Source organism: Neodiprion lecontei, chromosome 2, assembly GCF_021901455.1.
Source record: "Neodiprion lecontei isolate iyNeoLeco1 chromosome 2, iyNeoLeco1.1, whole genome shotgun sequence".
Lineage (NCBI taxonomy): Eukaryota > Metazoa > Arthropoda > Insecta > Hymenoptera > Diprionidae > Neodiprion > Neodiprion lecontei.
In genome coordinates this window covers 38,267,002-38,287,795 of record NC_060261.1, presented here as the reverse complement: position 1 = coordinate 38,287,795, position 20,794 = coordinate 38,267,002, and the positions used below count along the sequence as shown (strand labels likewise).

General features: G+C 41.3%; 1 protein-coding gene across 3 annotated transcripts in view; it reads left to right on the top strand.

Annotated features, from left to right (window-relative positions):
• The window catches only part of LOC107225560 (kazrin), a 77,836-nt gene that overhangs the window by 52,720 nt on the left and 4,322 nt on the right, over positions 1–20,794 (top strand). Inside the window, exons 3-15 of one of the 3 annotated variants that reach the window (XM_015666073.2) lie at positions 1,232–1,583; positions 2,095–2,448; positions 3,720–4,105; positions 6,306–6,524; positions 7,207–7,558; positions 10,846–10,935; positions 12,299–12,515; positions 13,335–13,590; positions 13,742–14,089; positions 14,763–14,886; positions 15,003–15,147; positions 19,017–19,206; positions 19,863–19,889. In XM_015666073.2, coding sequence (XP_015521559.1) covers positions 1,232–1,583; positions 2,095–2,448; positions 3,720–4,105; positions 6,306–6,524; positions 7,207–7,558; positions 10,846–10,935; positions 12,299–12,515; positions 13,335–13,590; positions 13,742–14,089; positions 14,763–14,886; positions 15,003–15,147; positions 19,017–19,206; positions 19,863–19,889 — 3,060 coding nt within the window. Of the gene's footprint in view, positions 1–1,231; positions 1,584–2,094; positions 2,449–3,716; positions 4,106–6,305; positions 6,525–7,206; positions 7,559–10,845; positions 10,936–12,298; positions 12,516–13,334; positions 13,591–13,741; positions 14,090–14,762; positions 14,887–15,002; positions 15,148–19,016; positions 19,474–19,862; positions 19,890–20,794 lie in introns of those variants that run through there. The other 2 variants (XM_046732730.1, XM_046732731.1) reach the window with 2 other exon arrangements.

Genomic DNA, 20,794 nt, shown 5'->3' with positions numbered 1-20,794 from the left:
TGTTTTTCGACCCACGGAATTGAAATTAATTTCGTTTTCCGTGAACGCGCGTTTCTCGCTGATTGAGTGGTACGAATGCAACTGGTGAAATTGGACTCTGGCCTACACCTACAAGCGGTAATTTAAATAACGCATCACTTTTAGATGCAAAGTTTTACAATGCTTCTTTTTTTACGATGTTATAAATTTGCGAGTACGGCGGATAAATTTCAAACCTGATTCCTCCATATTTTCTTTAGAAAAGTGTGTAGCGTGTAGAAACGGAAACCGTATCTCAAGTTCAACAACGATTTTAATCTCTGAATTTAAAAAAACGTCTCTTGATCTTATTTAAACCAACGAACTGCAACTCTGTAACTTGTTCTTGATTTTAATATCCTTGGTAGTAACTTGTCACCGATCATTTCTCGACAAGGCTTCGTTCGTATACAGGAAGTCGAATGGCGCTGAAATTTATATCGAATTGTTACACCGCGGTCTGCAGTGCTCCTCAGGTTTCTGATCGGCTCAACATAACGGCTGTGGTTTCCTTGTAACCGCTTTCCAGTGGCCCAAGAGCTCGGAGAACGTTTTTCTCCCACAGAAAAGTTTGTGCCATAGATAAAAATTCGAAATGTAAGTGTCGTGTGATGCAAGTTATAGATAACGTTACTTCGAATTTATCCGCGTGCAGTTACCGAGCTTCAACTGCACCTCGAGTTATCGGCCTTTCGCAACTTCATTCAATCAATTATCTCAAATGAAATGTCCTTCGGAAGAGAAAACGTTGACATCTGCCGCTAAAACTCCGGTGCAACAAGTGGGACGAGTATCACTTCCACGAGATCCTGACTCTTTACCGTAAATTGGCAGGTAGCCAGAAGGCGAGTGGATGCTGTCAGTAAGATAGAGATTGCAGGCCGCAAGGTTATTCAAAAGCCTCTTACCTTTTATCGCTACCACCTTAGACAAGACTCTGCATCGAGAAATCATGCATCAGAGATGAAGAGGAGCGCCTTCTCGCCTCTTCGGAATCTCTTCTCCGAACGACAGTTTTCCAAACAAAATTGTCCGAGACAATATGAAACGGACTCTTCAAAGAAGAGCCGTGTTATATGACCATCGAATCTGAACATCTTTGTCATGGCAGCTGCTTGAAGTCTTGATTCCACGCAAACCCTTCTACGTAAACGGTCCCATTCAACCAACAGTGGAAAGTCTCATTTACCATGTTACGAATTTTTCTTTTCAGGCGAAACTCCGCGTGATGGTGGACGAGAACGCAGCCACGGGTGCCCGGCTTGACGGTGAGCTGGAACGAGCACGAGGCGAATGCGCGACGCTGAGAGGAGAGCTTCGCGAAGTCAGGGGTGCCTTGGTCCTGAACAACTCGAGCGGCGGTACCACCGGTGCTAACCTAAATCCCCCCCAAGACGGCGAGGCGCAAATACAGGAAGATCTTAAACGACTTAGCGCCGGAAGCAGCCCCGTTGATAAGCGAAGCTCAGCCAGTGACAAATCCGCAAGTCCAATCGAGAAGAGGGCGAGTCCAGTCGACAAAAAGGAACGCACTAGTCCCATAGACAGAAGGACGAGTCCCATAGGTGACAATTTAGAGCTTACCAATGTGTGATATACAGTATTCCACACTGTTAAGACTGATGGATTGTACGACGGGTTTTTTAATTTAATTGTGCGATAAAACAATTACCTTCAAGTGATTCTTTGTTGCTCTAAAAAGTTTCTAGGATTTTCTTGTATAAAGTTACGATGAGAACAAGGAGTTCATTCCGTAGATTATACGTATAACGTAGAGAAAAAATATTATACGATATTAGTCTACTGTGATGATGAAGTTTCGTAGTGGCATGAAAACCACAGATAACTGCGACAAGACAAGTCGTGTGCAATAACGGAAACGTCTCGTTATCGTTTCTAAATCCCTAACAATCTTTCACAAAAATTTTCACGTTCCACGTGCCTGTTACGTAGCTAGCTTGAGCAGCCATCTTAGAAGTCGTAGTCAACTTTAATCCATGCAGTTTTCTCGAAACGCCTCAGCGGCGTTCGAGCCCGCCTTATAATTTTTTAATAGAATTTCATCATCCCTTGCAGAGAGGCACAATAATGGCTCGCCGTGCCGCAGCCCCAGCGAGAAAAATCGACGGCCTTGCGCCCCTGCCCTGGAGAAAACGCGGTTGGGTGGTTCGGGCGGGAGCGTAGATTCGAGGTCTGGAAGCGCCAGTCCTGACCGAGGATTTTCTACAAGGGGTAGTTTCCTGCACAGAGGGAACAGTGAACGTTCAAGCATCGAAAGGCTCCGCATCACCACGGGGCGTGTCGCTAAGGACGTTGCTGATCAGGACAAAGAAAGATCAGACATGGGGGACAGCGACGTGCGTGGTGACGATGATGAGCCGCCGGGACCCGCGCCTAGCAGTCGGCCAAACTCACCGACTAGTTCTCACGGTGGGTAATCTCGTTTTCAAGTTACGTCTCGACGAGGGGTTCATTCGGTAACGGACCCCACAAGCATTCCCGACCAAGCTTATCGCGTCTCTTTGAGCTCGAAAAACTTTTCCCAACATCATACACGCTTCGGTCCCTCCGTTATATTTTTATCTGAATCAGCTAGACTCTTTCAAGTTTTAAAAAACTTCAATTTCACATCGCTGATAGTCTTGATAACTGCTAACGTCTTAACCAGTTCCGTATATTCGCGGTGGGAAAGCTTCTGGATGACTCGGCAATGTTGAGGTTATCATGGCGTCAGGGGTGCTCAAATTGTACTTCAAACTTACTGTTATTTTGATGCAGAAAGAGTTAAAATGAGCGTTTTTCAAGGCTGCAGCTGATGAAAAAGTAGCCTAACCTATTTGATTCCCCGCCTGAAATATTGTATAGGTAAATGATAACTTCAAAGTTGCGAGGTGGGACGCGACTTCAACAATGGCGGCTATGAAACTCCCACACCGATTTTGGCGCCTTTTCCTAAAATTCCAATGTGCGCGGTACTGTTTCTTGGTTTTCACCACTGTTATTGAACACGTATAAAGTAGCTGTTGAACCGAAATGCTGGTGTATTGTCCGCTTCGAAACAATTACACAACCACAAGGGGCGAGAGGAATCTGCTTTAAGTAGTATAACAATGGAATAAGACGTTGATTGTCTGATTTTAAGTGGCTTAACCTTATTGTAGACCTTCACCTTCACGCCAGTACCTAAATCCACTGTGGGTAAAGAATTTATTCAAATGTTATTTGCAAAAGCATTTATTGCGCTAATTTCGAGATGTGGATTCGTTTTTAGTTTGATAGATAAACAAAGCAGCGATTGCGAATTGCTTCACTGGTATTGTGTCTCGAAAATTTCACGTCCCGAGAGAAAAATCGTACATTTTTATATTCGTCTATCTGATCAAGATTCACGAAGGCACGAGTCTGCCTCTCATTTTTTCGAATCGTAAAACTCGCTATATATTTTATATCGGTCCAGCGATACCCTCCATGGTGGCATTTCGTACCTAAATGTCAACCCTTGAGGCGTCTACAACTTTATAAATCATTTCTTTAACGATCTCGCACTGCAATTCGGGATTATGGTACCGGAGTGGATCAATACCTCAGTGTGTCCAATGAATTTCTCCTCGACGTGCTTCCGTTACACCTTGACGGAGATGTCAACTCAACAACGCATCCTGTCTTGTAATTAACTTGTAACGAGCGATATTTTCTAGCAGGCATAATTGGCGATCCTATCGTGGCATCCCGACTCTCAAACATACACGGTGGAAACAGCGGTCCAATCGAAGTCGCAAGTGCCAGAAGGCTTCGCTTGGAGAACGAGAGGCTGGTGGCGGAAGTAGCGAGATTAAGGCGGCTCCTCTTGAGTGGCGCGGGTCGTGGCGAGGTTGGCGACGAAGAAGTCGCCCTCGGCGAAGAGGGGCGAGTCGTGGCTTTGGAAATGGAGCTTCAGCTGGCCCGCGAGGCACTCCAGGTTCTGAAAGCAGATCGCAAGCGTTTGAAGGCCGAGAAATTCGATCTTCTTAATCAAATGAAGGATCTGTACGTGACCCTCGAGGACAAAGAACGAGAACTTCGCGACTTTATACGAAACTACGAACAGGTGAGTAAATCCTGCTAGAGATTTATTGCTCGTCTATCGAGCTCCAAAAGGGAAGATTTATCATACGGTAAAGATTACATCGCTGCGGATTAACATTTTCGCTACCCTTTGCCGGAAAACGATTTGGCAGACGTTCAGGTTATGATTTTATTGAACTTCGGCGCAACCTTCAAAATAAATTCAGACCTGCAGCGCTCGCGGTTTTCTACCGACACTTGCGGAATACGTATATAGGTATACTCTCTCTCTTAAGTGAAGTGGGTATCCATTGCATATACGTTCAGCACTTGTCACCATTCCAGAAAACCGGATTAATTAGTAAATTGCAGTAGATTTGGTCGGATCTAGGTACGCATATATCTGTAAATTTTGCGGAAACCCTGACAAGAGTAGCGCATTTTGATTTTCCTTGTCCCTTGTTCCCCTTTCTCGAGACTGTGATCGTTACTCGTCGTTCTACGACTTAACCCACCCGGGCTTTTTGTCAGCCGTACACTAGGCGCGTGACTTGTTTGCCGAATCGAGCCTTTGCAGCCTCCAAACTTTGAAAGAACACAACGCCTACCCAACCATATCCCGTACCTTTTCCCAGCTCCAGGCTTCTCCAGGATCGATACGCGGGTTTCACAATCAACAACGCGCCTTTCAAACAAATGGCTGAAAAAAAATCTCCATGATCCTTCCATTTTCAAACCCTTGCCAGATGTTTCTTTCCTCTTCAACATCGTCAACGATCAATTGCACCGTGTCATTAGCTTTTTTGTCTCCTCCTCCTCCTCCTCCTCCTCCTCCTCCTCCTCCTCCTCCTCCTCCTCCTCCTCCTCGATAATACCACGCTGTCACAATTTCCCCTCAATTTACCGCCCTCCTTCTCTTCCCCGCCCTGCATAAAGTCACCCTCATCTCCGGCCAATATATTTACGTATCGCTACGTCTTACCGAACGCGTCACTAACCCAGCTGTCGACTCACCGCCACATCTTCTCCCATCACTGGTACTGTAGACCTCTTCTTCCGTCGGGCGTTGACGCTGAAGCCACCGAGACAAGGGTGCGAGGATCGTATTATCACCGTTTGTCTGTCCGCGCAACAGCTCTCTCCGTGCGTATTCGGCGAAGCGAATTTTATGCGATAAACAAACTGGAGAGAAAGTCGTTGAAGAAAGCCGATGGATTAATCTTGACAGAGAAAGAGAGAGAGAGAGAGAGAGAGAGAGAGAAAGAGAGAGATATCGAAACAGGCGGAATAGGGCCTGAGGGAGGATACGATGCTGAATGTGGTTTAACTTGAAACGAGTAATTCAAGGCTGTAACTGATCGACAGAAAATTAGAAGTGTCCGAAATGTTATTATTATGTCTGCACAGAAGGGGAGAAAAAAAATACCACCACGGTAAACATTCTCCCCGGCGATAATTTGATTTATGAGGATCGAGACTAAATACCATGGGGATGAAAATATATCACGTCATCCATAAAAATCCACGGACATATTACGTCAAACTAATATCAAAATATTATTAACCACGTCGTGATGTATCCCACACGTCCGTACGGCAGATTGTTGAGTGCATATAAGCGTTCAAATCTTAGCCGCGCGTATATCTTTTCGCGTCAATTTATGATAACTGGGCTTTTAACACGTTTGACAGCACTGCAAAGAGGGTACGCTTTACTAATTATAAATATTTACTGATTGTAAATATCCATCTTTGCTGATGGAATCGATAGTCCAATTGATTTGCGATGTAAACAAATTGTGAAACTATTTTCATCGACGATAAGTAACAGCATGTATAAGTGTAAGTATAAGTGAAAACGTGGGATTTAGTTTAATCCGTTACTTAGCACCGTGTGTCAGATTCACTCTCTCGGATTCTCTCGCATTAATCATCCGCTAAAGTTAACCGAGGTATTTCTTTCCCCCTCTCCGTGAAATGATGATAATTCCCGAATTCCGAATCAATATTAAACGTGATTAATCGACGGTCGTTAGCCAACGTTCCACAAGAACGACGCAGAGTTAGTTTATCGTGTAGGATGAACGAAGGATCCAACGCGAAGGGTTTTTGCCAAATCGTGCATGCTCGCTTAGCGGGCGAATAGAAAATGTGCTTAAACGGGGTGAAAATGTATTCGGGGGGTTTTGGTTCCTGGATGAAGTGACTGCCCGGATATGGGTCTGTTTGACCGTTGGTTGCAGCGGATGCGAGAGAGCGAGGCGAAACTTGGCCGCTTGCAGCAACAAGGAGCTCTGGGTGGTGGACCAGGCGACGAGAGAGAGCGAGAGAGAGAGCGGGAGAGAGAGCGATGGAGTCTCTTAAGAGCGGCGAGGGATGAGGCGGACCGAAGTCTCAGCTTGGCTGCCAGTCTTGCCGACAAAGAAGCGGCCCTGCTGCACGCCCACGCGACTATACAAGAGGTAAAGAGTAGAGAGAGAGAGAGAGAGAGAGAGAAGGACGAGTACAAAAACGATCAGAGAAAGCTTCCGAGAGAGAGAGAGAGAGAGAGAGAGAGAGGGAGGGAGCGCGCGCGGTCTTTCTACTCTTACTCAAAACGCTTTATCGGTCAGAACGGCAGTTAGAGTCCGCTATGCAAAAATCGCACAGATTTTTCGTTTCGTTTTATGTATTTCGAAAATGACACAGTCCCTGAGTCCATTTCTTAAAAACAAAAAGCTTGAGGTCTGGTAGATACAGTCGAAAATTAATACCTGCAGATTATTCGTACCTGTTGTAGAGTCCTCAGTTAAACTATATATTATACATAGTTTTTTTTTTTTTTTTTTTTCACTTTGTATAATAATTTAAGGGTCTTATATATTCGTGACACTCTCTAATCCGCCCATACAATTTTCTACCAAACAAACTTCGAGCTTGCAGTGTTCAATATCGTTTTACACGTATAAGAATGTATATTTTTCTAAATTTTCTGTTTGGTTCTCGCTACATCCTGTCACAAATACCCTTTCCAAGAACGTGACAGTGTCTTGACAAAATCTATCATCATTTACGATTTCGGTACCTACGGTAAAATTGTAAAAACTCTATGAAACATCACGAATCATAAATTAATATTGATTTTGCAAAAAATGATTGAAACAGCTCAAGCGGCAGCTGATGGAGAGGGGCGGGAGCGTCGGGACCTGTCTCAGCGATCAGGAATCGCTGGTATCGTTTCCTCGAGGAAGCGTCAACGGCGCCGCAACCCCAGGTGCCGGGAGCAGCAGCGGAAGTGGTATCCCGCATTTGACCTCGCAACAGCCTCTGGGGGTCACGGAATTAGGGGTAGTTTGCGGCGTGGGCGGGACTGCCGGGGGCGGTGCTGCCGGTGGTGGAGGTCAAGCTGGCGACCGAGGAAGCTGCAGCGCTGACAGCGGGGTGCGAGGTTCCAGCGACCGCGAAAGCGGGGGTGCGACCAGCGTTGGTGGAAATTTATCCGACTCGACGACCGACGGTAAGTCACTGCCGCCTTTCCGGGTTATTCATCTTCTCGCGATCTGGATTAGCCGCGAAGGGTTCTCTCGCGGATTAATTACTCGTCACGGAATTTCCCGAGTCTTTGATCCTCCCCTCTCGACGATTGGCTGTCGATTCGGAAAATCGGGGGATAAAAGTCAGGATCGTCGAAGAATCTACTGGGTTTATCGACTCTGATTTACATTTGGATTTCACTCTCGTGTATGACGAACTTGCTATGCAAATGAAAGGTATGTGTTTCATTGAGGATGAGTCAGCCGAAACGTTTGAATAATTATCGTATAATAGGAGAAGAACGACGATAACTCCTTCATAAATGGTCGGTAATTTTTTTTTTTTTTTTTTTGGTGACACAATTATAGTGAAGACTAATGAAACAACGTATTGATTATGTTACAGAACTGAATCTGAATAAATTCAAATAACACAATTCCTAATTGAGATATCAACGATTTGAGAGAAATGGTTTTATGATTACTACGTTCAGAATTATTAAATTTTTCGTGTTTTTTGTTTCAATTTTCATATTTTTCGGCTGATTTTGTTCATTATAAAAATCTTCAGAGTTGACCTGAAATCTTTTCCTAGCAATCTAGGTATATATCGTCGCAGTGGAATAAATTCGCATCGGATTTTCGTGAACAATTTCAAATTTAACAATTCAAGAACAAAATTACATTTGCGCATTATACCAGATTCTATATTATGAAGTAAGATTTTTCTAATCATAAAATCGCTTTCAAAAGGTTGATGGATTGAATTGTCTCATCAGAATTTTCACAAATTCATTTTTATCACATAGTAGGAATGTTTTTTCTCTCTTCCTCACTTTCGATTCAGACAGCTCGGCCGATTCAATTTTATAATTAGAAAATTTGTTCAGTACAGTGGGATTCGAATATTCAATGATGATTGTTGAAAATTGAAGTGGGGTGAGCGTCTGGCAGCCCCAAATAACCGTCGAATATTCCGAAGCAGATTCATTCATCTGTGTGCACCCAAACGACACTTCGTTGCGAATACACTTTACGTTGACTGGTATGGTGGGTAGCTTCAGATTCAACCCCTGCTTAAACTTAATCTCATATGGATTCCCCATTTGCATATTTATACGCGACACGCTGGTTGTCGATGTGGCGATAAACACCCCTTTATCAAATGATCAGCAACAACAACAACGGGGCCATAAATATGTTCATCCAATGAACGAAGTTCCAATTTTTCCGCAAATTTTTGTGACGTTACCTTTTTTTCACGAGGTAACCAAGCCTCGACGTAAATAATTCTCGACATTTTTCACGTGGACAATGGAATGACAATAAACGCCGAATGTAAATTAAGAGACGGTGACGATAAAACGCTTCTGCATGGCGAGTGAGTTCGTTTAATTACCGTTTGCGAAAAACGCGACTGGGACGTGAACTCATCCGCAATAACGGTGAATATTGCACACTTATACTCACTCACGTATGTATGTGTCATATGTATGACGGTTGTCACCTAGAGGTGCAGCCACTTATCACCATAAACGACAAGCAAAAGATTCATAAACTAGGGAAATGCCCGTTATTAAAAAAAAAATTGCATACCGTGTTCTCATACTTCCCGAATACGTCTCTCGTGTAACGTCAGTCAAAAATATGAACAATATTATGCAAGTACGACCTCACGGTGTAGGCGTTGACGTTTTTTTTTTTTTTCAATTCTGGCAACACATTGAAAAAAATATAATGTAAGTTTCCGACAAATGACTGACTGATAAATCCTCCGACTGCAAAACCAGGACTTTGGTGCAGGGTTTATTATCCTGGTGTTGCGATAGTTTGAACTGACTTTCAGCAGGGAAACTTGTACATATCTAAACGTACCACTAAACTGTACGTGATAATCCCCAGGAGCTCTGCATAAAGTTCGCGGGATTGTTGGATTCTGAGTTTAATCGTAATTCCCAATTAACTCTTTTCAGAGGATTAGATTAATTTATTCTGGGGAAATTCTTGTCGCCTCGGTATTTTACGTTGCACAAAACTTGAGTCAAGACGTAACCAAAGCAAAGGATAAACTGGACGTAGGTCTAGACTGTTTCTTCACTCAGAGGTAGAAAAATGAGCTTCGAATGCGAATTCGTAATGAGAGTCTGTCAAACAACTTTTTCCCGCGAAAGCATACCGCTCAGACCGACAGGAAACCCACAATTTTATGTTAGAAACATTACGTATTTCACGTTTAAGGTCGTTGCCTCGACGTCCGATTGTCAACATATCTCGCACGTAACACCAAAAAGCAACATATAGAACAACTATAAATATTTTTACACCGAGCTGCCTATCAGTGGAATTTTTTTCACCAGAATATCCCTTCCAATCTTTGATTATCGAACGATTCAATTCCAATAGAGACGATAAATGATTTCTCTCGAAATGATTCAGATTACGTTCGATCTCTGTAAGTTGTAAAGTCCTTTTTTTCGCGCAAAACTCGCAAGAAATGTCCCGCTGAACCCGATAATGTTAGATGAAATCGGATTGCGGTAAATCAACACACATTTATCGATTGACTGCTTTTTATTACAACTCAATGATGATCTGTGTAGATGGCGACTTGAGAATTATAATCTGAATTAGTTCTTCTTATCGTTCAATTCAGATTTAGATAATAAGTAACGAGACGCTCTTAGAACGGATATTTTCTAAGAATCAGCACCTGACGAAGAAAATGATGTAACGATGCCTTTTTATTATAGCTCTCGAAATAGTACCGAAAAAAATGTGCATATGGTAAAAGTTGTGCTACTTAGCGTCGAATACATTTCAGAAACAATATGTTTTCAACACTTGGATAATTGTCCTTAAAACCAAAATTTTCCTTGAAAAAAAAATTCCTTGGGACCACGCCCTTCTTCAAACACACTTCATTTCCTGTTGTAATTAACTCAATTACAATTATTAACGTGGAAAAAAAAACCACATACCACAAGCTAATTAAAAAAACTGAAGCTGACCAGAGTAACTTTCGTTACTGCGAAACGACCACGTATTTCGTCTGCAAAAAATTGAATTTACTAAAAACGTCCGCTCACCTTTCGAGAGAAAATTTTTCGAATTAAAAAGTTTACACGCACGTACGATATCTTATTTTATTATCTACTTACACGTGCTGATTACCTACAGTATACGAGTATCCACTGCCGTCCTATGCATTTAGCGACATTGAAATACGCCCACTGAGACTTTGTTGATTTTATAAGAAAAATATTCCGCGCAGGGACGCCAACTATTACTGTTGAAGGGAGTGGTCTCGACATGGACAACATCTCCGTGGTGTCTTCGGTTGCGCCACCTCACATGTATCAATGTAAGTGATCATACCATCTATTGCCCATCTTCTCCCATCATGAATAACGCAGTGTCATCTGTACGAATTTCGCAAGGAAAGATAACTCGTTGAGAAAAAAAAAAAAAAAATCATACCTGTTAATACTCGACGACTAAATCGTGTTTTAGTCAAATTGCATTAAATCATGATCAATGTTTATGATATAACATGTATATGCATGCGCATGGTACGATCCGCAAGTGAAGTTATCCTACACCGAAAGGTTTTTCATTATACTTATGTATATATAATCGAATGTTCTCTATGTTGCATTGATGGTGTTGCTTTCGATTTTCGACCTTCGCTAACACACGATCCGCAGTTACAACGAATAGCCTAGCCGCAGTATCAAGTTACGACAGTTTGACACGACAAAATACGACGAGCCATGAATTATCACACGAGACACGCACCTTTTACAAGTCAATATCCGAGCCTCGCCGACATAAATCTAATTTTCCCACCTTTAATACCAGGCTCGGAAATAGAGAAAGTGCGGGGGTGATATTTTTTATTTCCCTTTGTTCCTACGATCGGAACAACGCCCACGTATATTCAACCTGTATGTATACATATGTATAGCGTACAGCTTCCTGCGCTGCGTGAAGAGCGTCGGGATCAATTTTAGCAATCAGCATAGAAATACGAGTTGGTTTGCGGTCTATTCAATCGTAATCAAAGGGTGCGCTCCTTCGGATTTTCTCTCTCAAAACCCTCTCCGCATATTTACACGCTCATACATTCGTGCACGTATCCTACACACACATAGCATATGGTTCAAACGCATTATTCGGAGCTGCGCCGATTCGTCTGCATCATGTATGTAGTACATACACTGGACGTTGGTATTTTCGGTACACGTATCTACATCACGTATATTCATGTTTTGCATTGTCCTACATGTGCCATTTCGTTGTTAATTTTGTCTCCTCTTTTCAATGTCGCTATTATCGATTGAAAACGTTTCTGTCCTACTGATTGTTTCACCCTGAATTCATGAGAATTTTTCAATTTGTGTCAGTCACGGAAATTATTCATTTCACCAGGGTGTTTGAATGCAAAATTACAAAACGAATGCAAATAAACAAAAAAAAAAAAAAAAAGAAACACCGCTCTCTATGCATACGCGCTGTGACAATCGATACGATCGATGTCCAATGATTGTTATACGGTAGATATTGGTTGTACAACCGAACGGTACGCATAGGCGGTTCCGTTCACTGTATACACTAACCGAAATAGTCGACGCAGTTGATTATCATATCCGCAGAAAATATTAATTTTCGAGTGTATACTAACTCGCACCCACCTCACGGAGTTCTTTTATTCCCCGTGTGTGCAGCAGCTACCACGCCCAAGGATTGCAGCCCAACTTTGTCACCCTTGAACGCGTTCTCAAGGTCAATGGACAATTCCTCGTTGTCTCGGTCGGTGGAACAACTTTCAAGCCCAATGGAGTCCGAACCCAGACGGAACAAACATCCACCTCCCGTTGTCGCACCCTCTGCGCACTCAAGGTCTTCGGCTACGCGGGGAGGACCCTGGGGTTCGATTTCAAGGTGACTTATACGTATATTACTTTACCAGATTTGTGTGACAGGAAAATGAAATGATCAGATTCTGGTTAGGTAGGTATTCTGAGTTTTCATTATATCCTCCCTTATTTTGTTCTCAATTAAGCAAACCAGCAAATATCATTAGAATCACTCCGTAGGACCGAATCCTAGGTCGAAGGGTTTGTTACCCTGGTTAGATTTTACTGGGGAAAAACCGCAGTGAATTTTGATTCGTTTGACCAGAGTCGTTCGATTAATTATTTCGCGGGTGCGTGAATTGGAGTAAACATAATTACCACAGAAAATTTCTCTCCATTATTCAGTGAAAGACGAACGAATGTAACGTATATATACGTATAATTTGATGTGATGCATTATATATGTATATACACTTGCCAAGATTACATGTACGGACCAGATAAACAGTTCGTCTTTTTTATTTCTTTTCGAATTTCTCATGAATTTTTTCTCCTCACCTCTCCTCAACGTCTTTTCACTCGGCAATTTTCCCCGCGGTATTCATCTCTCCCTCACCCTCGCCATCTCCGAATAACGGATGTTTACCACTCAGGTTTTGAATTCAATCCGAAACGTATGTACGTGTGTGTACGCACCTACGAGTACGACATGACAGTGTGAGACGGCAGGGAGAGGAGGATGCAGTGATAGAATCGTCGAAGGCCTCCGCATGTAAAAAGGAATTCTTTTCAATTCACAATCAGTCGGTTTAACAATAAAACACGCCGAATCGCGGACTCGGATCCCAATCGCGCGTTATCGAAACAAGGTTTAATAATTTTCCTCGCTTATGATCTCTGACAGGGTGTTCACTCGGACACGGCACCGGAAAACTACTAATACCAATCCCGGGAACGAGGCCTCGGAAACATTCGACCCGTACAGATCGTGGTCGCCACTGACCGAGGAAGGCTACGCCGAGAAGCTGCGGCTCCTGAGGGAAGCTGCGTCTGTCCCCATGGAAAGATGGAGAGCACCGACGGTCCTGGCATGGCTCGAGGTCGCCCTGGGAATGTCCCAGTACGGACCGCGGTGCGCGGAAAACGTCAAGTCCGGAAAAGTAATGTTCATCGATTTGCTATTCCTTCCAATTACCCCGCCTCAAAACCCTCCGCCGGTGTAGTAATATATGTATAAGCTAACAGCCGTGCAGAGCTGGCCGAAATTTTGATGGTGAAATTGTGAAATCTAATTCCGATGACGAAAATCAGGTGCTGCTGGAGCTGAACGATGCTGAGCTAGACGCTGGTCTCGGGGTCACTCATCCTTTGCACAGAAAGAAGCTTAGGCTAGCGATCGAGGAACACCGCCACCCGAGTTTGGTGCGATACCCTTGCATAGCTCAGCTCGGCCACACCTGGGTAAGCTCCGAATGGTTGCCGGACTTGGGCCTCGCTCAATACTCTGAGAGCTTCGCGACGAACATGGTCGACGCCAGGATGCTGGACCACCTGAGCAAGAAGGAGCTCGAAAAGTTGCTGGGCGTTACGCGAAAGTCTCATCAAGCCAGTATCGTTCACGGTATTCATCTGCTTCGCATGCTGAACTACGATAGGCAGGTGAGGTGCTTGATGTATAATCAGTTCTTCATCCCATTAGGCAATTACGTCGTTTATCAACGGACTAACAAGGACCCCTGGTTATATCAATATTAATGGCGAACAACGCCGCCGGAGCGTGGTCCTCATTTTACTACATAATCTATGCGAAAATTATTCCATCAATATTATACCTAACACTCACCGTCGAGAATGGATTATCTTTCAGAGTTTCGAAAACCGGATAACTAGTATCTGCTATAAAAGCTGGATAAATTTCTTTCGCATTTTTGAAAAAATTATATCTCGATTGAACCAACGACGCTTTTTAGTCACTTTCACGTAGCGTATATAATCCAGTCATAATGGACAGGTTCCTAATGTTTTGCATCATTACTTTTGCTTTAATTGCAAGACTAAGTGTATTTTTCTTTTTTTTTTTTTTTGTTGCATCATTCTCTCATTACCGTTAGTACTACGCCTTTTCTATTCCGACAATCGTAAATGTGCGTTTTCTCCTTCATTGGAATTAAAATTTGTCATAATGTACCGTTATATACCAATGATTCATATTTGTACTGAAAACAAGTAACTATACAAGACAACGGATCCGGCTGGAAATGAAAAATCCGTGTATTAGGACAGTGACGTTGAATTAGTTGTAGCTTAAAAATGATTAATTTTCTTGACGCAGGCACTGGCGGTAAGGAGACACCAATGTGAACAGATGGACGCAGACCCTTTGGTTTGGACCAATCAGAGGTTTATTAGGTGGGCACGAAATATCGATTTAACCGAATACGCCGAGAACTTGAAAGGTGAGGTTTCTTAAGTGATCGCATATAAACAGTACTTGCGATTCGCTAACGCGGTTCCAGGTTTCCGTAGCTTTTATTTAATCGTGTCACATTCATTAATTCTCCCTCTGTGACAGACTCGGGTGTTCACGGCGCTCTCGTTGTTCTGGAGCCGTCATTCACAGGCGAGATGATGGCCACTGCTCTAGGAATCCCACCAGCGAAACACATGATCCGACGACATCTGACCGCCGAACTTGAAGCTTTGGTACTCCCCGCCAGGTACTCTGTCTACTGTCATCCGGAAGCAGCGCAAGACATCATTCATTAGCTTATTCAATTTTTTAATACAGAGAAATGAAACGTCTTCTCGCTCCAATGACATCCAGTTCACAGTTGCATATACCGTCATCGATTATCACGGTGTTTCCGCCTAGATTTAACGAAGTACTTTCGTCTCTGTTGCCATGGGTTGATCCTGGATCATTCGTACAGCTGATCGTTACTCTGTTTTACCGTCGATTGGCAAAACAACACGATGACATTGAAACGTTGACTTTTTCGGAGTACCCGCATTATTGTCCCGATATCGTGTACGTTTTGAACGACTGGCAGTTACAATCGCCGAATTCGATCGATTGGTCGCGACGTTTTTGAACTTGGAGAATTGATCAGCTGTTCTTTCTCGAATCATCACGCGTCGATGGTCTATTATTCATCAGATAGACTTTGGATAGCCAAAGTTGTCACAGGCAAATTAATTTAGAACGTACTTGGACAGTTGATTAATTGTAAGTTCTCGCGAATCCGATTTTTTCAAAGCACATGCGCATTGATGACACCGATCTGTACGGAGACTACGACGCGAGATATCGAAAATTCATTTCTAAGATCACGCACTTGCGTCGACTAAAAATTCGACAACGATACTTAGAAAGACAAATGCACGGTAATGATAAAACTCTGATTATATTACCTCGCGAGGTAAATACATAAATCTAAATAATTACTTTGTCCCTTGGGCGAGGTAGGGCCGCGGTAACTTTATTCATGACGCGGATATTTTCGTGAAACGAAACGAAGTGAACTTCTTTAAAGAGAAAAAAAAAAACGCAAAACCGTTTTATACGGAGAGAAAAAAAATAGCGGGATTGAAGAGGAAGGTAAAGTAACGCTACGAGTGAAAACTACAAGTCGTTATGAAGGAACTAAAATACCTTTATAAATAATCAAATGATAATAAATATTTGTTTCGGCATACGCAAATTAAGTATAGACGTTCCTTATATACTTAAATAAAATCTAATGGTATCGAATGTTGTACCGAAATTCAACTAGCACAAAAAAAAATCCGTAAATTAGATTTCGATTCCAACGACCTCCCACTTCGTCTACGTTTGTATTTCGGATGCGAGTCAAGCAACGAATTCATTTTCAAAGTCGTTACGATTTCTTCTTTTATATCGATTCAAACAAGCGATAACCCAAAAATTGCTAAATTGAATCAATTAGTTTCGGTATAAATGCGTCGTATTAAATGAACGCAATCGTTGCGATTTCCTATTTTCATACTCGTATACATACATATAAATATAAAAATAATTGTAAAATTTTCCATAAACAATAATAGTAATCCTTATAAATGTTGCACGGATTGTCTCCTATTTACATTAACTATGTGTGTATGGTATCGTATAGAGCGTATAAGGTATTAATCGTCAACTCGTTTAGTAAATGATATATAAAGCCTCGTAAAAAATGTCAATACCGAAGCTGGATCGAACTGTTCAAAATCAAAATTGTTGAAAATTAATGTAATAATCTCTAGCTAATTATCATCGTCGCGTAATTTTACAGTTTCTCGTGTACGCGAACGTCACCAAAGTTTTTTATTTTTCTCATAAAACTCGGTATAGAAGTTAAATAACAATGAATTTTATACACAACTACACATTTTACGTGACCTACAGGGGTTACTTACTGATAAATTGCGTGGCGCGAATGAAATGAAATCCTGAAATTTCGATTAATTAGTTTACGAAGTTGATAATAGTTACCGGATTTACATTTCATTCGCGCGTTGTATGATACGTATCTATGCATACCGTTTGAAATTTACATACGCGTACTCGGTCGAATTTTCTCAACTCGACACGTGCGTAACACACTGTAATTTTAAGTGCAAAACATATTTCTTGATGTTCATCGACAACTCTCGAGGCATTGGCCATATCACCCGTGCGAAATCACGTTATCAGCCTGTATTGGAGTGAGCAAAGACGATCCGATAAATTGAACATCGCCAAATGTTGTACCCTTAATTACGACCGCATACACACGATATACCTGACTTCCCAGGAATATATACACACACGTAGATCATACGATACAAAATATACAATCAACATTAATGTACATATACAAACATTCATTTCTACCAATTTAGAGTGAACATATATATCACATATATATATATATGGTTTTTACTTCCTATCGATGTGTGATGACGAATCACTATATGAAGGAGTTTTGTTACTGTACAATTGTTTCTGGCTCCTAATAGGTACATTCGTTCAGCTATGTACCGTCCTTCGACTGATCCGTTAATCGGTCGTTCGAATATCAATAAGCGCAACAAAAAAAAATGATGAAAAATTATATGAATGTCAAGTATAGCCGTGCCGTAGCCCACAGTTGCTGCTTGCAATGCACTTCGCGCTATGTATAGCACACACATTGTTATTAGTGATCACGGTGTGATTCCTGGTCGGGTGAAACTTCTTTTATCAATTGTTTTGGAAGATTTTAGTCAGTATTTATTGTATCAGGCAGGCCTTTTTTCTGCTGTTGTTCCGATAACTCAATTCATCCTGTAACACGACTAGATACTTTGAAAGATTTTCTAAAGCTCACAGAAAAATATTTAAACTAGGATTGGAGGTTACCAAAAAAACGTGGTACCAGCTGGATCCTCGATATCGCTATGATGATTTCGGCTTTCTGTAAATCTGGTCCATCTTATACAAATTATGTAGATTTTATTGCCATTTATTTATTTTCGTATCCTTACTAAGAAGAAAAATTTTTAAAAAAATGTAACGGTTCACGAAGCTTGCTGTCTATCGTTTCAAATATACTTCGAATATAAATTCAAGTAAAATCTACTCGCACGTGGGATTTGTCATAATGTAGGTGTATACTGTCCAGGAATCACACTATTTGCATATATATATTTATATATATCGTTTTGTTTTCGTTTGCAAATCTCAATACTTACATTTCTATAACTGTTCGATGTTACGTTTACCTGGCTCTAATTGTCTTATTATCTGTCGCATCAATAATTCGATTTATTTCTTATCGGTTATTCTCGTTTGTTTCATAATTATATCATATATATATATTTATATTACATATGAGTGTGGATGACGCACTATAGACTGTTAGAGCCCATCTCCTACGTTCTCTCCTATCATATATATGGAGCACAGAATGCTTGTGTATGTATATTATTTATGTTGTAACTAGGTATTTATGGTGACTTTTTGCAAAAAAAAAAGCGAGAAAGAAAGAAATGCAGTAAATATCACAACTTATTAAATTTCAAAACTTGACGTAACGCGCTAAGCATTGAATCATAAAATCGAAAAAATAACATTGAACCATAAGCAACATGTAAGAAAAATTTCGCGATGCAAATTCTAAGGTTCGATATTTCGTTGAAGATACAATATTACAATCAAACGATTTTTGCCATAATTTTACTTAACGTTGAGTAGCACTTTGTAAGTAGCCGATGCTGAAAGTAACTTTATGTATACGACGGCCATGTTGATTTCACCTCAATATTGAAATTCACCTGTCAAATATGTGACAAGGATTCAGTATTTATACCGCAATTGGCTAGGGTTGAAAAATAATCTTTCACTTTCGAAATGCGTGTGATTCTCTCTTTAAAATAGCGAGAATTAGAAATAAAAAAAAAAAACATAAAAAAAATAAAGAAAACAGCGTTGGAAATTTACTGCATCGCCCAACCGATTCTACGCGAGTGTGTTGAGCCCCAGAGAAGGTACACAGGTATACGTGTGTGTGGATGATACAGAAGTGGTGTAAACCATGTATGAATGAGGGTGGGTGTGTGTGCTTAGAGGTCAACTGGAGGTCGTCCCCAGGGGAAGCATCGGGAGCAGACCGGTTAGCACCGTCAGCGCCGGCGGAAGCCTGGGTCGTGGAAACCGAGCCTTTCATCTCCAGCATCACCAGAGCTCCCTATCAGCCCTTCACATGGCGGCTAACCATAACAGCAACACGGTCGACCGTCGCAGATCCAGTTTAAGGGTAACGAATCATCTCACTTCCCGAGCTTATTCCCTGCATGACGTTTCGTAAGGCACCTGTACACCAAATTATCATCCACACTTTTTGCCCGCTTACTTTTCATCGAGCATTGAAATAAGATGAAGCAATCGAGCTAGAATTTTCATCACACTCTTGTATGAAGGTTTAAAATTTTAAACACTACGTACATATTATGCTCGTTTTTATGTATCGTTGATCACTTATGAGTAGGTAGTTATTACTAAAATTATGAATACTTAACCGTTTCTCCGTTGTGAGTTCGATATGCCAAATTTCAAAAGATTACACCCATGCAATTTGAAAACACATTAATTTCTCGTTTCTCTATTTTGCTAGGGCACAGATAATCATTTCATCTAGTGAACCAGTTGTAAATAATGTATGATTATCACAACATCACACACGTACAATACATATACACGTACAAAATTTATTTTCGCTGGTGCACGATTGCATGTCAACTGCTGATACAACGCACGGCGGCTATATGATCCTTACAGCAAATAAATATGCTTTAGAAATCCCGTTGCAATATAATATGCGACCATGCTGTGAGCTATGGAACACGTATACATAACAGTATTTTACCTAACGTTATATGAACAATTGTCCCTGCATTCTGTGGATCGCGGCAGACCTGCAGTCTTCTTTACTTAAAAAAGGTTCGCTATTACTTACTAACATGCTATAACTTAGGATCATGTTACACGAAATTTCATAACTGCGAGATTAAATTGATGAAGATGTGTGCAAGAAGCAAAGTCATCGTTGCATAATGCGAACGCTGTAAATACGTTCGACTCGTAAACATATTACAAAATTTAATGCAATTGATAAAAAGAAAACAATCTGGTATCGCTTATAGGGCTTCGGTGTAATAAAAAACGAAACTTGTATGTACGAATATATACCGCTGATAAGCGTCAAGTGGCACTTTAAATACCAAGCTTGATGGGCTAATCACTAACGACAATGATCCGTACGTGATTACAAGAGGTAAATAAATGATCAAGTGAAATTCATCAGTTAACGCAATCCAATTCATCGATAAATTCGTGCTCTGTCTATTTTGTCGTATGAATAAAAATCAGCAAATGCCACACAAGTATAATTATGTAATGATGAAATTTGAAGCTAACAATCTTAAACTCATTCTCGGGATTAATGAATTATTGTTTAGACGCGACGGGTTGAAAATATTTTTAATGTTTTACAAACGTATCTTGAACGATTGTTCTCAGAGAAAAAATGGGACCTTGAATACCCGAAGGACAATTCGAGTTTTCGCTAATTGTACAGTGTCAAAAAAATTGGTAAACCAAACACGAAGCTCAAACTAATAGTCACAATAATGTTACAAACAACGTCGATTCTCATAAAAACTGACTTGATTTTCATCCCAAATTGAATGATTTCAGTTCAAAGTACATGTGTTGATTCTTATTTACATACGATGTATGAAATATCCGAGATTTATAATCTGTCATGCGGCAGAAAAATGAGCTGTAACAAGAGTTAGGACTTTGAAAAAGAGAAAGAAACAGGTTTTACACGCTAGGGTGATTGT